Source organism: Barbatula barbatula (assembly GCF_947034865.1).
Source record: "Barbatula barbatula genome assembly, chromosome: 17".
NCBI lineage: Eukaryota > Metazoa > Chordata > Actinopteri > Cypriniformes > Nemacheilidae > Barbatula > Barbatula barbatula.
In genome coordinates, this window is record NC_136780.1 from 6281495 (window position 1) to 6297410 (window position 15916).

General features: G+C 39.2%; 1 protein-coding gene across 1 annotated transcript in view; it reads right to left on the bottom strand.

The window, feature by feature from the left end:
- Positions 1-2078: 2078 nt before the first annotated feature.
- Positions 2079-15916, bottom strand: part of pex14 (peroxisomal biogenesis factor 14) — a 56796-nt gene continuing 42958 nt past the window's right edge. Inside the window, exons 7-9 of the mRNA XM_079478778.1 lie at positions 12165-12262; positions 6037-6128; positions 2079-5186 (exon numbers count right to left, since the gene is read on the bottom strand). Coding sequence (XP_079334904.1) covers positions 4721-5186; positions 6037-6128; positions 12165-12262 — 656 coding nt within the window. The 3' untranslated portion in view covers positions 2079-4720. The remainder of the gene's footprint in view (positions 5187-6036; positions 6129-12164; positions 12263-15916) is intronic.

Below are 15916 nucleotides of genomic sequence, written 5' to 3' on the forward strand. Positions count from 1 at the left end.
CGCTGCCCGTGTAGGGTGTTCCAAATCCAATTGCTGTCTGACTTCCTGTCTACACCAGACATGACCGATTTGAGTCTGTCAACATGGACCAAACAGCCATAAGGCCAAATATATCAAATAAAACTTGAATTGTTATGATACTTGCATTGCTACTGTGTACATACGCCTTTAAACAAAATATTAAACTGTCAAATTTAAATAAGATAGCTTTTATGTAATTCTTAAATAATCTTACATAAAACCTATTGCAAGTTCAAATATGTATGCATAGTTTTGGTCAAATTATTTTAAATGAACTTGTAAAATAAAATAAAAAAGTGGCTTGAGTAACTTTGCACATCAAAACTTTTGACGTGTCACACCTAGTGCTAATAAGGTGTCGAAAGGTGCCCTGCTAAAACAGCCACCACTCCTATGAAAGAGCCGAAGATTGGGATGGAAAAGGCTTTCTGGACAGGAACGCGCAGCTTGTCCCATGAGACGCTAAATGATGTACAAGTGCATTTATTACAGCAGCCCCTATAAATCTGAGCTTGGCCTGAACTCCGGGGAGAGGTTAATGGATTACAAAGGGATGCGGTATCGAACCTTCGAAGAAGTACAGTACACCACATCAATATGTGCAAGGCTATTGATCATTTAGACCTTGACAGACAAATTAAATTCATAAACTTGATAATGCACTGGAAAATTTGTATTGCTTACTACAGTGAAATATGGCTTTTTTTTTACATATTTTATGTTTATTTTTTAAACAGTGCTGTTTTAAGATCAAGGTTCATCGACTGAAGTTCACTTAATAGAGTTTATTGAAAATGCCAAGAAGATGCTGATCGAATGTGGAATTTAGAGTAAGACAAAGTTCTAATGAAATCCTATGCAAATTCTGGTTTGTGAACATCTTGTTTTCCTTGAGTGACGGGCACAATAGGAACATGTACACTACCTGCCAATTGAAGTATTATTATTGTCAACAAAAGCAGATTCCATTCATTTCTCCTTATGCCTGTTCCTGGTTAATGATTTATCAGTAGCAGTTACAACAACAAAAAACAGGAGTTTGCTTTCATAATGTTTAATACATTTTAATATAATAATTACGTTTTTAAACTATTTGTTATGCTCATGTCACAAAGGCCCAGTAAATTATTGGATAATATTAAACATCAGCTAAATACAGTATCTATTTGAAAATTTAGGTCTGATTTTATTAATTATTTGGATTGCTCAAAAGAATAATGAATAATATTAAATCACACCATTCATATGTTTTATTAAACATGCCACTTCTCTTAGAAACACATTATATTATACAGTAGAAGTACTGCATAATGGGCTGTGAATTTATGTTGACCTAAAAAAATCTGTGCATTGGTTTATCAACATCTGAACCTACAACATGCTTATTAGACCTCATACCAACTAACTTATTAAAAGAGTTACTACGCAAGGCCCAGATGAACGTCATATACTCATCCCTAACTAGAGATTACACCAGCTACAGTTGAAAATCCCGTGCCATTCTCCCGAGAGAGCCTGCGGACTGACTGACCATTACACCTCCAGCTCAGGCAATTCCATCACTATCCAAGAGCAAAGTGACCATTCAAGCTCAGGCAACTCCATCTCCAACCAAGAGCAAAAACGGACTACTTGTCAAATTCATGCTAAATTTACATCACATGACAGCAGTTTGAAGTTATAGCTGCACTCAGTTACATTATGCCATCACTATTTTCCTTCCTTATAACATTCCTGTTGTCTTTGAATCAAAGTCACTGAGTGCAGCTATGACACATTAGAGGGAACCTGGCCCTCCCGGCTGAGACTGGTTTCTGTCAAGTTTCTTTCTCCATTTATTTATCATTGGAGTTTGGGTTCCTCGGCACTGGGCCTTGTTAGCTTGCTCACCGGGAGACTGCATGTATTTGATATTATTTGCTAGAATGATCCTCCTTGTTCTATAAACACCATGCACTGTGCTGTTTTTCTTATTTTCTCCTGTAAATAAACATAATGAAAAGCACTATATAAATGAAATTGAATTGAATTATGAAAAATCAACCACAAACACTAGTCTGGTTTAAATGAAATTTATTACAATTATTTACATTAATCTCCAGAACGTGACAAATCTGTCTCTGTGTCAACAACATCATCCAACACTTCATACAACAAACCTTTATCGTTAGCTCACCTGTATACCTACAGTAAGATGATACGAATGCACACACACACACACACACACAAAATCAAAATGAATGCTTAAATCCCCAATCTGAGTTGCTGAAACCCAGCCACAGGATTTAGACTCCCAACAAAATTGTGTCATAGAAACGCAGTTGGACACAAGGAGAACATGATCTCAAGAGAGACACATAGGCACTGAATCTGTGGTTTATCTCATCATTAATTCAGTAGATCTAACATCCCTCATAGCAGATTTACAATGATTAGCTAAATTTAGTAAGATGTGTTGTTGTTGTTGTTTGAAGGCCTCCGCTATCACAATAGCAGAATCAACCTGCTAGTTAAAGGAACTCAAGATTGTGGTTTTAAGTAAAAACTCGTACACGCACAAACACTAAACTAAAGCTGATGATCTTCCTTCCTTCGAGTTAAATCAGTAACTATCCGTTACTCAACCATGTCATCTCTGTATGACACCAATATGATATCATTTACTTCAGAGATCAAAATAAAGTTCAAACTACTGTCATTATTTACTTATCACTGACATTCCAAATGACCTTCCTCGGTGGGAATAAAGTGATATTAAAAAAATATATTTTCCATACAACAACAGTTTAACCCTTTGAATGAGAGAAATAAGGCAAATTTTAAGTTATGATCAATGTTTATGGAAAAGAGATAACGTTTAAGTAATTGGAAAGACATGAAGGTACATCAATAACGACAGCATTTAATTTTTTGCTTAACTATTCCCTAATCATTCGCTTTGCATTTGGATCTTTAGCTTTACATATCAATGTCTAAGTTTTAGAAAGAAAAATCTAATCCTGTATGACTGCAAAGCAAATCAATTCACACTGTATCATATGATCATTTTCTATAGTTGGGTGAGATAAAGTCACTTCTAGTCTAGAAAAAAAAGACAAACACAGCCGGAAAAATTGAGCTCTGCATGGCGGAGACTGCCACACTCCCATGATTCACCTGTTATGTGCTGTAATCCGGTTACTCTGAAGGTCATTTGTTAAAAGTGAAAATGTCACAATGGATCAGATGCCGTAGTTCTCATGCCAGGATCTCTCTGGCTTTCTTCTCGTCAGCTGGCGAGTGAGTAATTTCATTAGTTAAATATTCATACATTTCTCTTGATTCACATCACAGGGGAGTTTTATTTCTTGCCTTTTTTAAAAATCCTCTCAGGCTGTTCTGAGACAAAAGCCACCGAACAGAAAAGTAAGACTGTCAGTACCTCAGCTGAAGCATCCATTGTTTTACACGGTTTAATTACAAAACCCCAGCACCATTTCATGTTAAGATTATTCACTGCAGGAGGCCTATATAATTTGGACTGGAGGGTTTGTCATGTAATATAATACAATATAACAGGCTTTCAGTATTAGATTTCCGATTTTAGCCTCCTTGACATTTCAAGCTGCATGAACTAATACATCTGTTATTTGTCGATCATTTGATTATTAACATACTTCATAAACCAAATCAGCAACCCTGCTGGAGACTGGAAAGACGCGGGCGAGACAGACGCATTTCTCTTTCTCTCGTTCCCGGCGTTCTCATGCACGTTTTCCCATTTCCCATTCTCGCTATCGGTGAGACGCGCCATCACTCTAATCGCAAATTACAAGGCCTTACAAAGACTACGAAGGTGATCTGCATACTACAAGTGAAGGATACAGATGTCGTATGTCTGAATGAAAGCCAACAATTAAAACATTGTATTTAAAATGTTGGAAAACAAGTGATATTTCCACAATAGCAACAGGTTTAAGAAACTGTCCGACTAAACCCAACAGCTGTGTGTTTTTGGAGGCATAAACTAGCCTTTACTAAAGTAGAACAGAACTTAAAGGAATAGTTCACCAAAAAAAAAGAATTCTATCATTTTCTTCTTTTGCTGAACACAAAAGGAGATATTTAGAAGACTGTTGGTAACATTGACTTGGATTGGTTTTGTGTAATAGAAGTAAATGGGGACCAGTGGTATTTCGTAACTAAAATTATTTTATGTTTGGCAAAAGAAAAAAGTAATACAGTTTTGAAATGACAAGAGCGTGAGTAAATGATGACAGAATTGTTATTTTTGGGTGAACTATTCCTTTAAAGGGGTGGCTTGAAGCTTTACAGCTTTACCCTTTGTAGTGTATCCAAACCTGTAGTCTGAAGCATCTGATGAATTAGCTAGCATTGATGGGAGTGGTCTTCATTACCAAAGAAAAAAGTCATGTTCATTCTCTCATTGTTGTTTCTCCAAAAATATTCTGTTACTGTGCTTGTTCAGGCATGCAGAATGTGTGTGTTTCCATGCTTGTAGCACGTTGAAAGTTTGCATGTTGAAAAGTCAAGTAAATCAGGTCAAAGGGGATTAGAGGTGCAATAAATGGGACATAATCCATCTCACCTGCTGTTCTTAAATATGCAGAGGGTAACCGTTTTACTGCAACAACCGAAACTTAAATTAACTAAGGTGGGGCAAAGGGAATGAAAAACCAAATGGCCGGACACATTCATTCTAATCGACCTCGCTCTCGTTGCTCGCCCCCTCCGGACGTCTCAGCTTCTCCACCTGTTCGTTTATCTGTCCGTCACCTCCTCTTCTGTCCTCTGTCTGGACGCTCAGATCCTCCTCATCCACATGGGTCACGTCGTCCTCTTCCTCCTCCTCCTCCTCCTCCTCCTCTGCCACCGCCTCATCATCATGATCTTTCTTCTCTTCCTCTCCCTGGACTTCCATGCGGTTTTTCAGGTCAAGAGGGAGCAAGGACCCCAGGCCCACGTCTCCATTCAGGCAGTGCGAGCCGGACAGGGTGGCCTGCGAGCTGGTGCTCTCTTTAACAGGGGAGGAGTTGGTGGACTCGTTGCTGACGGGTGAGATGTCACTACTGCTGTTAGTGTGGTTGATGGACAGCGACCCCGGATTGAGAGGGATTTGCCAGGATGGGATTTTGGGGATGGAGGGTGAGGCGGGGAACTGCCTCCTGGGAATGCGAGAAGAAAGAAGAGGTGATGAAAATGATAAGCGTTTCGTCCGTTTGCCGACATCTTTCACAATGGAGTACATATAGTGCCTCGGGCATATCTGACTAAAATATGCAAAAGTGAGTCGTGCTATTGTGCTTTGGACATGCAGATTTGTCAGTGTATGATCTGCAGTATGAGGAAGTACAAGTATGCCACACCTGGCATCAACGAAGTTACTTTATAAAAAAACATCAAATATTTCATGTGAAGGTATTTTGGAAATACATGATGGAATAAGCTTAGCAGAAAGAGATTTTTCGTATTACAGCAAAGATTAAGCCTGCTGACAGAGGAAGAAAAAGGTTATTACAGCTCAAAATGTTTAAAGAGAATGAAAACCCCAGACAAACGAAAGCTTTCATGTGTGCCAATTTCAGATGTATGAGATTACTTGGATCTTAATTTGCATGATACATAGATAATCAAGTAAATATAAATGAAAGTAAGAGAAGATCCATCCTGGGGCATTGAAAGAACCTGTTGGATGTGTGAAGCCTCATTAACCAGTAATGAGCCGGTTCCAGCTACATGCCCCAGTGAGAAGAACGATATGACGGATATAGATCAAACCAATTCAGACAGATTTATTTGCTGAACCATCCCAAGGCTTACAAATGTTGGCCATACGACAGACATTTACATATCAACAACACAAAACATCCATTTTGTTAGACCTACTAGAGGTACTTTTTAGGTAGATGCATCTTTTTAACTGTGCAGATTTTTTATTAACCTTAAAAATTATACTAAAATAAATTAATATATTATATTATATTTACTACATTAATGTTACAGAGAGTAAGTTACCTGCTGAGAAGAAGACCTTTCAAAGACACAATCTCAGCCTTGAGCTCACTGATGCTCTGAGACTCCAGCATGCAGTTGGTTGCAGACGAGGCCTTTGAAAACAAAACAAAACAAACTGACAAATCACTTTTTATGTTTTGTATTTTAAAGGCCCTTGACTGCCATTCAACATAGGGTCTTACATAGCAGAATTTGGCATATGACTGCATAAACTCAAAACTTATCACATTAAAAAAAGCTTCACTTTAGTAAGTTGTTACAATAAATAATGCCGGGTTATTTTCCACCCATAGTTTGGTCAAAGAGGAACAAATCAAACAGTTGGGTTAACCTAACTTGGAAAATGGTTAATATTTGATCCAACCATCTGTTGACCCAGTCATTTTGGGGTGAATCAACTTGGTACATTTTTAACCCAACAGTTGGGTTTGTCCCTTTTTCACCCAACATCATTATTTACAGCCATCAGAAACATTTAATGAATGAAGTATTCAGATGCATTCAAACTGTCAATATATCAAACCACTGCCATTGAGACAATGAAGTCCTCAAAGTCACGATATCAAACCATAACTACCCTGACGAGAACTATCTCTCCGCCCAGAAGGTCAGGATCTTTTCCGAAAAGGCTAAGCGAATGAATCATGCCATTTTTACATATTTTTCCATATTGCAGACTGCTGATTTGAGGATAGAGGTGTTTGATAAGAGGTCTCTGTCACAACAATGGCAGCATTCATCAAGTCACAGAGGTTTTTATTAAAAGAAGCCTTATCACCAACTGCTCACCAACTGGGATGAATTGCTGAAGGGAAGGATGGCCAATTGAGGTGGCTAGCAAACATTTGAATAACAAATGACTTCAAAGTAAAAAAGAGCAGAAAAATATTCCATCCTTATTTTTTTCACACGAGACAGGTGATACGAAATGTCAGTTTAGAAAATGCAGCTCACTTCTGGAGAAAAAACAACAACATTTCGAGTACCAAAGAAAAACCACACTGGTAAATAATCACCATATTTCCACACAACAAAGCACTCTTCATTTCAATACTCGACCTGAGAAATCCGCCTCATTCAAACGAACGTTCCGACGGATTAATCCTGGCCCTCAAGCCCCGTTCAGGGGCAGAATAACCCCTCCTGTCGAGCCACGACTGAGTCACAGTGGTACCTGACTCTTTGAACCATCCACAAACAAACAGCCCTCAACAAACCCCCATAATCCTCCAGTTCTTCGGCTCTCAGAGGAGGAAAAAGAGGAAATAGAAGGAAACGGGCTGAGGGGAAAATAAAAATAAAAGTGTAATTAACAACGTCCGAATCACAAGGGGTGGCTAGTTAGAAAGCAGAGACCCCCAATCGAGAGGAGAGGGCTAACTCGGACTCTTTCACATGTAATTAAATCTAAAGTAAATTAATTGAATCTATCTGAAAAGGATCAGACTCATTTACAGTGAGGGCTGTGGAGGGACGGAGAGGCGAGGCTGGGGTTTCTTCTCCGTTCTGCTCTTAAAGCCTTCAGATAAGTGCAGTGATTTCGAAGAGGGCACATGTGATCAGAGCTGAACGCATTAGGCCCGATGAAGGCACTCCTATTATAGTCCTCACCTCATTACGGCCATCTAAATCCCACACTCCCCACGGCACCCGCATATTACAGCTGGAATGTGCCTCTCGCTCATTTTACCTTTGTACGTAAAAAAATTAATTGCTTTGGCGGCCGAGCTTACACTTCTCGGACATAAAATCTAAATAATATTTTAACAGAGGCTACAAAGGACCTCCTCTGAAGTTCAGGTAGCACTTGCAACTTCATCTTCATTTTGGAGACTAACACACACACACACACACATTAAGTGATGGCTATTTAATTGCCGCTAAAGGGTTTTCTCTACATGTCTTTGACTGTGTGAGCAGTCATCCAGTCATAAGGGTCAATATAGTGTGATCGGGGTTCATCACCCTTTTAAGTGTGAACAAAGCGTCTTTACAGTCTGGGTAATTATTTAAGGAGGTGGAGCATTTCATACAAGAGAGGTATGTGCACGTGCATGCGCCGTAGCGGTACGGCAGCAGGCAAACACGGAATACATTAAAGTAAATGTCTGTGGACCATTACAGACGGATAATATCTTAACCAGGCGAGGTAAGAAATGTGTAAATGCAAATGAATTAACTGCTTCCCTCTCTGATGCTATTTTCACTAACGCGAGTATATTTAGAGTGAAATCAGCGGAGAAATAAATCCCAAGGGAGCATTTCTAGTGAAAACATTGGTACAATTTATCTGAGCCTGTTTATTCTCTCTCTCTCTGTGTGGCAATAAATAGATAAATAAAAGCAAAGAGCTCCTAATCTTGCCTGGGCGGTCGCCCAAGGGATAGTTCACCCAAAAATGAAAATTCTGTCATCATTTACTCGCCCTCTTGTCATTTCAAACCTGTATGACTTTCTTTCTTTTGCAGAACACAAAATAAATATTTTATGTCTAAATTTTTACAACGGCGGTACCCATTCACTTCTATTGTATGGACACAAAAGTCAATGGGTACCACCGTTGTTTGTTTATCAACATTTTTGTGACAAGAGGGTGAGTAAATGATGATAGAATTTTCATTTCTAAGTGAACTATCTTTTTTAAAGGCATAGCAACTAGTCAAAATGTGGATTTTATACAAAAATCTCAGCTGATGCACGTGAAGAAAGGGACGTCTAGGTTTTGCTGGTGATTCAAAAGTAAATATTTTCAAAGGAGAACAATAATTTTTCTGTGAATGTTGATAGCAATGTTATTTTTTCTGTTGCTATGTGGTCGCCAGGTTGAAAGAAAAACAACTCAAGAGTCTTGTCAATTGATACGGCTTTGGTCCTTTGTTCATTGCAAGCCTATGAGTGATATAATGTGGGAAAAGCAACACGGCATGTTTTATTACTTTAACAAACCTCAAATACCAGTTAAATATGCCCTTATGGAAAATGTATCACAATAAGTTCACTATGGAAAGTATAGGACAATAAATTCCACCCCTTGGAAAAAGTGCTGTGTTTGAGCTACACAAAATATGGGTAGTTGACACACTAATATGCAAATATGTCCTCTGGTGTGACAGCAAAACGTTTTGAAAAAAAAAACTGACAATGGAGACAAATTTCTCTTATGCTCTTTTATATTTCAATAATATAAGACAATGTAATATTGGCAGTTTCACATCATAGGACACGTGCACGATTTATTTGTCAACTACCCATGTAACACAATTTACACTTTTCTAAAACACTTCATTTCTTCTTCAATCAACAAAGACTTGATCACAAGACCTTTGAATAATAGCTCACCATATGCTAAACTACCTGCCCAAACGCATTAACAGTTTGCACGACTTGTACAGAGAAACAACACAACACTCACAACACTACACACTGTACTATACTTTGGCTTTGAAAGTATACAGAATGTTTTCTTAGCAGATGAGAGAACAGGAGTCACCATGTGTTTTGGGTTAAATACACATTTCCGCATTAAAGGGTTTAATTGACAAGCTCGTCGCTTTCTGTGTGGAGCAGGGAAGCCCGTAAAGGCAGCTGAGCAAACCGCACACTAAACATGAAGTCTGAACACGTGTCCCTAATCTCACACCCTGGACTTGAAAACAATTTCAGGATTACACACATGGCTCTAGACAACGGGGCTCTGCACCTCTCAAAATAAAATGTAAGATCAGCGTTAAGTAGACTTTATGATTTGTTTAGTGGCCGTTTTGATGCGAAGCATACTTTATATACTTTGCTGCAGCTTTCCAGCAGGGCACTCATGACAAATGAAGCACAAGCTTTTTAATTCAATCTCGAATTTGACTGCGAAAAATGTTCTTTGGGCGGCTGTTGCAGATGATGGCTGAAAGTGTTTTGAACAATAGATCGATGTGAAGGCGGTTTTCTGGAAGGAGTTTAGCAGACTCTCTAACAGCGGAGGTGCGCTGGAGATATTATGTTTTGTAAAGTCAGTTTATGGATGGAGAACTTCAAGAGGGTGACGGAAGGATGCCGGGGGGGAGAAAAAAACGTAGCGATGAGTTTCTGGCAAACTTCAGAAGGGTGAGAGATTTGTTTTTCACTTCAGGGCCAGATGTGTTTGCATATGCTTTCTTGTGGGATCCAGATGCGTCAGTAAAACTCCCATGTGCTTAACAAGCTGTGGACATAAAACATACCCTCGGTTGCAATTCTAAGGCCCTTTTTGGTACCGTTGTGGGATGATTTATCACGCCATCGTAAGATACAAAGTGTATAGAGTTTCACGTTGTGAGGTATGGCACTGTGTTTTCAGCAAGCGCCACATGCAAAACGCCTGTGATTTGCAACAGATGACGAATCCCTATAGATTATAGGCACATGTCTTCACAAAGCACTTGAAGCCTTTATCATCACGACGAACATTCCTCTGAGAGATAATGACACCATAACGCACTAAATTATCTGCGTAAAGGCAACAAAATCAGCTTTGCCACAACAGTCAAGATGAAAAATCTGCAGTCAATGCAATCTTTTTCAAAACATTCTCTTGCTTCTCACATTCTGCTTTCAACTCTCACGGTTTGTAATTTTGGATTAAAGCATCAGTTACTGTATATTTTTATTTTTTACCATCTCCGGAATTATCTGAATGCTCTCCATCCAAGGAAATCTGTAAAGTGCAAACAAACACCACTGCTACATAATCTATTGGCTGAGAAATTCAACCTATCAAAAAAAATAAAAAATTTGCATTAAAGCACATTGAAAGATTAAATCTGTTAAAGAAGTATTCTTCATTTTAAGATTAAAATCCATTTTAGTCAGACGTGAGATACTGAGATATAATTTTTATTACAGGAGTTTCTGTCCCAACTAGCCCTATATTCAACTTCTAATAAGTAGTCTTTATACAATTCATTTCTCAGAAAGAAAAACTTTGCAGGTTAACCGAGTTCTCAGTCCAGCTGAAAATAGCAGAAGACAAGAAAGAAAAAAGATCAGGAAGGGCAGGGTTCACTTCATGTCCCTGCATGGCTTGCTAGAGCTAGCGGAGATGGCCCTACACGATCTTTATGGAGCTCCCAAGACACGTCTCGTCCTGCTGATGCGCATTTTTTCTCCTACGAACAGCATTTGAGACCTGTCACCGCTAATATTCACATCAGGGTGAAGCATCAGTCTCAGTGTCAAGGAAAAATATCTGTGTTGTTTTAACTCAAAGTGGCCTTGTTTTATAGAGGCTGCGCCCCTGAAACTGAGCGGCACGAACGGCCTTTGGAAAATGCACGGGAGACCTTTACTTACAGTAAACTCAGCAAACAAACACAACGAATGTCGTCTATCATACCAATATCTGAAATGCCGTGAAGGAATTCAACTACTTTTAGACTAAATTCCTTTCGTGTTTTAACTTCTAGTTCATTTTCAATGTGTACCAATGGTAAAAGCTATCGGTGCATTTTTTAGTTCCTTACATTAGTTAGAATTTGCATAACAGAGAATTTTGTTGTCTAATGATGATTGTGTATCAAAAGGAAAAAAACGAAGAAAATGAGAAAAATGTAAGCACTGTGATTCTGGAAGACTCATATCTCATTTTGGCCTAACGCTTGATCTGCAATGTCAAAAATGACAACAACCGTAGGAATGTTTGACTCTATAATCTGTTTTTCAGTCACTTCTGTCAAAATAGCTTTGTCTTCACATATCGTTGCTGTTTTTCCGAAACGGAAAGATCATTTTTATTTTTGCCATAAATCATTATTAGACACCATATCTATGATATGCCCTTGACCAACTAAAATACCACTGACCAAATGTTAAAGATATAGTTCACCCGAAAATGCCTTGACGTGTCAAGACGTGCCATCATAACAGGGTTAATGTCAACAATGTCAAGCATTATTGGTTCCCATGTGTCTCATCATTATCATCAAACCTGGAGTGATACATCTTCACAGCTCAATCCCAATGATGAAACTATGTGAACATTCTGCTATCTCTGCCTGAGTTTCATTTAAGAAACGAAGTTGCAGGGGTTGTGAACAACATGAGGCGAAGGTCAAGAAGACAATTGTTGTTTTTAAGTGAATAAACTGTTGTGGTATTACCTGTGAGTTAGCCAGCTCCCGTGACAGCTCCTGAATTTTCTTCTGCTGTTGGACCAGCAATTCTTGCACAGATGTCAGGGTCATCTGCAACTGAGTGACTGCATCCAAAAACACAAACACACAGAGATTAAAGACCACACAAAACAATTACCAGAACTCCACAAGCAGGAAAACATCAGCTTTAGTTTGGATCCAGTGCAAATCCACACGCCTGTTTGTTTGAAACCATTACCGTCGATCAACATGCGGTAGTTTTCTCTTTGATTTAGCCTTCAGCTCAATCAGTAATATAAGACACCTCTATTTGTACAAGATTAATCACCGACGTCTGCTCTTATATCAAATCACGGTCTCTTAACCTCCATTAGCACGGGTTTGAAACGCTGCCTCCGTCAAACTCGCCAAACAATCAACAAGATGGAAAAAACCCGCTCATTTGGGAGGCGAGAGGGCTAGACACCAGTGTCCTCACTAATCTTACTAAATACAGCTCATTTTCCATCCTCTCTGAAGATTGAATTATTGTCAGATTGTGCTGGCTGTGAGGATTAGAGAAAGCCCAAGAAAAACAGCCCTAGCAGGGCCAGAGTTGGTGTTAATAATGAGGGTATCATTTCAAATAACCCAGAGCACAAGTTGCTCTCTCCCCGTTTCCAGTCACACATGCATTCCCAAACAATGCATTAAGTTTCCAAACTGATTATGTTACAGAAAACCAATAAACGCCTCTATAAATCATGCTCTGTAAAGTGTTAAATCAACTCTAATTGGATTAACATCAGCAGATATTATTAGCTGCCGACTGTTGGCTCTCCAGCGCGCGGTTTCAGGGCTCGACTGGCATAGAAACAGCCCTTTCGCTCTCTGGTTAAGAGCTGTAACGTGTTTATCTCTCGTGAAACCTTTGCCTGTCTTAAAGGGTGACTTGGAACAATGGCTCAAAGTCAATCATAAAAGGACGGAAATTTTTTAATGCAAGCCTTCAGATCTTTTGAGAATAATTTTGCTGGTTTGATGCTAAGGGTCGTAGAGATTGCTCCTTGATGATGTACCTATAAAAATCTTTTTCATTCGTTCCAACCAAAACCCAGGCTGATGTCATTGAAGCTGTGTTGCCCTCTCAGACATGCACATCCATTTTAACAAAAATATTAGTGCCATTTAGGGTCAATGTTATCACACAACATTTTGCATAATAATTCAGGTACAATCTTTAACCTACTATGAATACAATAAAAATACTTGAAAAATATAATAAATGTGTCCTGAGCAACAATTCCATTACATCACCCGGACTATTCTTATAGTAGTACACTTCGGGAATGAGCACCTACTATTCCAAACTAACATTCTTAAAATTAAAAACTTTTTCAAAAGGTTCTTGACAGCGACGCCTTAGAAAACCCAATTTTGGGTCGGAAAAATAACTATTTATTAAAAGGTTCTTATAAGAACCACTTCTTTCAATTTTTTAATAATCTAATCCAAAGTACATTTTTTCACTAAAACTAACCTTTTGTGAAAGCGTAAGGTTCTTCAGATGTAAATTGTTCTTTTTGGAGCCATTTCTAATCTATGGCTTTATGAAGCATGTTTCTTTTGATAGTGTAACCCTGACACACACGCACGCACGCCTCAGACTTAAAATGCAAGAAATAATGCCTCCATTTACTGTGGCTCAGGTTTCCACCAACCCTCTCTTTGGAGAAAACAATTGGGAGAATTTGAGATCTTGCAAGTGGCTTCACAGCTGCTGCGGGAAAAGAGACAGTGTGTATAGCGTAAATTATTCAGTAAATACCTTAATATAATGTACACTGCATATGTCCAAGTCCGTCTGAGTCTTTATTGGCCATCTGGTCACCAATATGCTCTCCACAGACAAAGAGACCAAACAGGCGGCGCAATTCCATTACAGCCCGCGTGCGGCGAGGCGCTTCCTAGGCCCGTTCATTAATTGCGTGTGGAAAGTTACGGACTACGGGAGCGATGGCGCCACGTTAAAAGGAACACATCACTCCACTGCGCCTGGCGCTGGAGAAAAACACGAACTTTAACAAAGGAGTGTGGGCAATTGGCAGGAGCGGCAGTCACTTGCTATTACTCATGTTGTGAGAAGAGGGGGAAACTCGCTCTGTAATTGCAACCCTCTCCCAAACTGTTAAATGAAACAGTCATTAACTACAATAGTAACTTGGCTGCCGCAGCCACAGCAAATTAGATCAGCGCCGTGACTGACTTGAATGACTGGGGGTAGGTACGGATCTTCCGAGGGAAACCGCGTGGCAGGCGGAAGGGACAGAAGGAGAGAAAAAAGAACAAGTGTCGCAAAGCAAATATGAAAAGCAGATCCAGCCCAGCACATTATGAATACTCTTATCATCTGAATCTGAATGTGATGCTAAACAAAACAGGAATCCTGCTAAAAACCAGCAAAGGACACAAAGGAGAAATTTTTTGCATATGGACCAAAATGACTCATTTGATAATCAGATAAAGAAACCCACACCAGGTTTGCACGCTATGGCTTGCAATTGAGTCGCCTTTTGGTAAACCCTCCCCAAACCATACTACAAAAGCCTGGGGATGCAAGATTAACGTGGAGACACGCAGCCTACAGGCTTTATCCTATATACCCCAAATTTGCTTACTTTAATCTCTTATAAAATAAACAAGGGCTAGGAGAAGACCATACAGACACAGATGTTTGCAAGGCTTTGTGCAGATTCACATTAGTCTATATAAAAAGTCAACATCTCTTAAAGGGATAGTTCACAAAAAAAATGTTTTGTCATCCCTTGTGTCATTCCACCCTGTGTGACTTGCCTTTTATCTACAAAAAACAATAGAAGATATTTTGATTAATGTTGGTAACCAAGCAACATTGGCCCCCATTTACATCAACTGTATGGAAACAAAACCTACTAAAGAGACATTTCCTAGAATATCAAAATTTTTCACAGAAGTCGTACAGGTTTGGAATGACATGAGGATGAGTAAATAAGGACAGGTGTACTCTGACAAAGTCTAGCTTCCCAACAACACCAGAAACAGTCTTTTGTCTATTAAAAGTCATAATTACCTGCTTTGCATGTAATGTGTCATCTTTACATACTGTGTGTTACATGTAAATATGTTCAATCTCGCTGAGAAGGTCACCTATTTTCTTAATTCAAATGTATAGGCTGTAAGGCAAAACAAAAAATAGCAACAAAAGAAACGTGTGATTCTGGCATGCTTCAAATTTTAAGCTTAAGTCAAATGTACTAATCATTCTGGTTGACACACACAGCTGAGGAACAAATTAAGAGACCATTCCATTACTTGAATTACTATAAATAGGAATACTAATACAATGTTACCCTGCAAACACCATAATAAAATAAACGTCATGTGTCCCGTCTTGTTCTTCTTTAAAAGTAAAAGAACATTGCACGAGTGAGTTCTCATTTACTCAGAAAGAGCCACCCAGCTGCACGTCGACTGCAGCCCTAACAAGACAAAGTTTCTCCTGGAAGTGTCCCGCTTTCATGGTTACTAGGATGTTTAATTACACCGGCTGCGGAGCGGGTAAAAGGGGGGAGAAGAGAAGGGGGAGGAGAGAGAGGCGGAGGGACATCCCTCTCTGACAGACTAGCTGAGATTCCTCACCTGTCCAAGGCACAAGATGCACATGTCACCGCACACTTAATCACCAGCGCGCTCCGGGCCTAACCGGGGAGCCACGCCACCACGCCGAAAATTAAAATGAA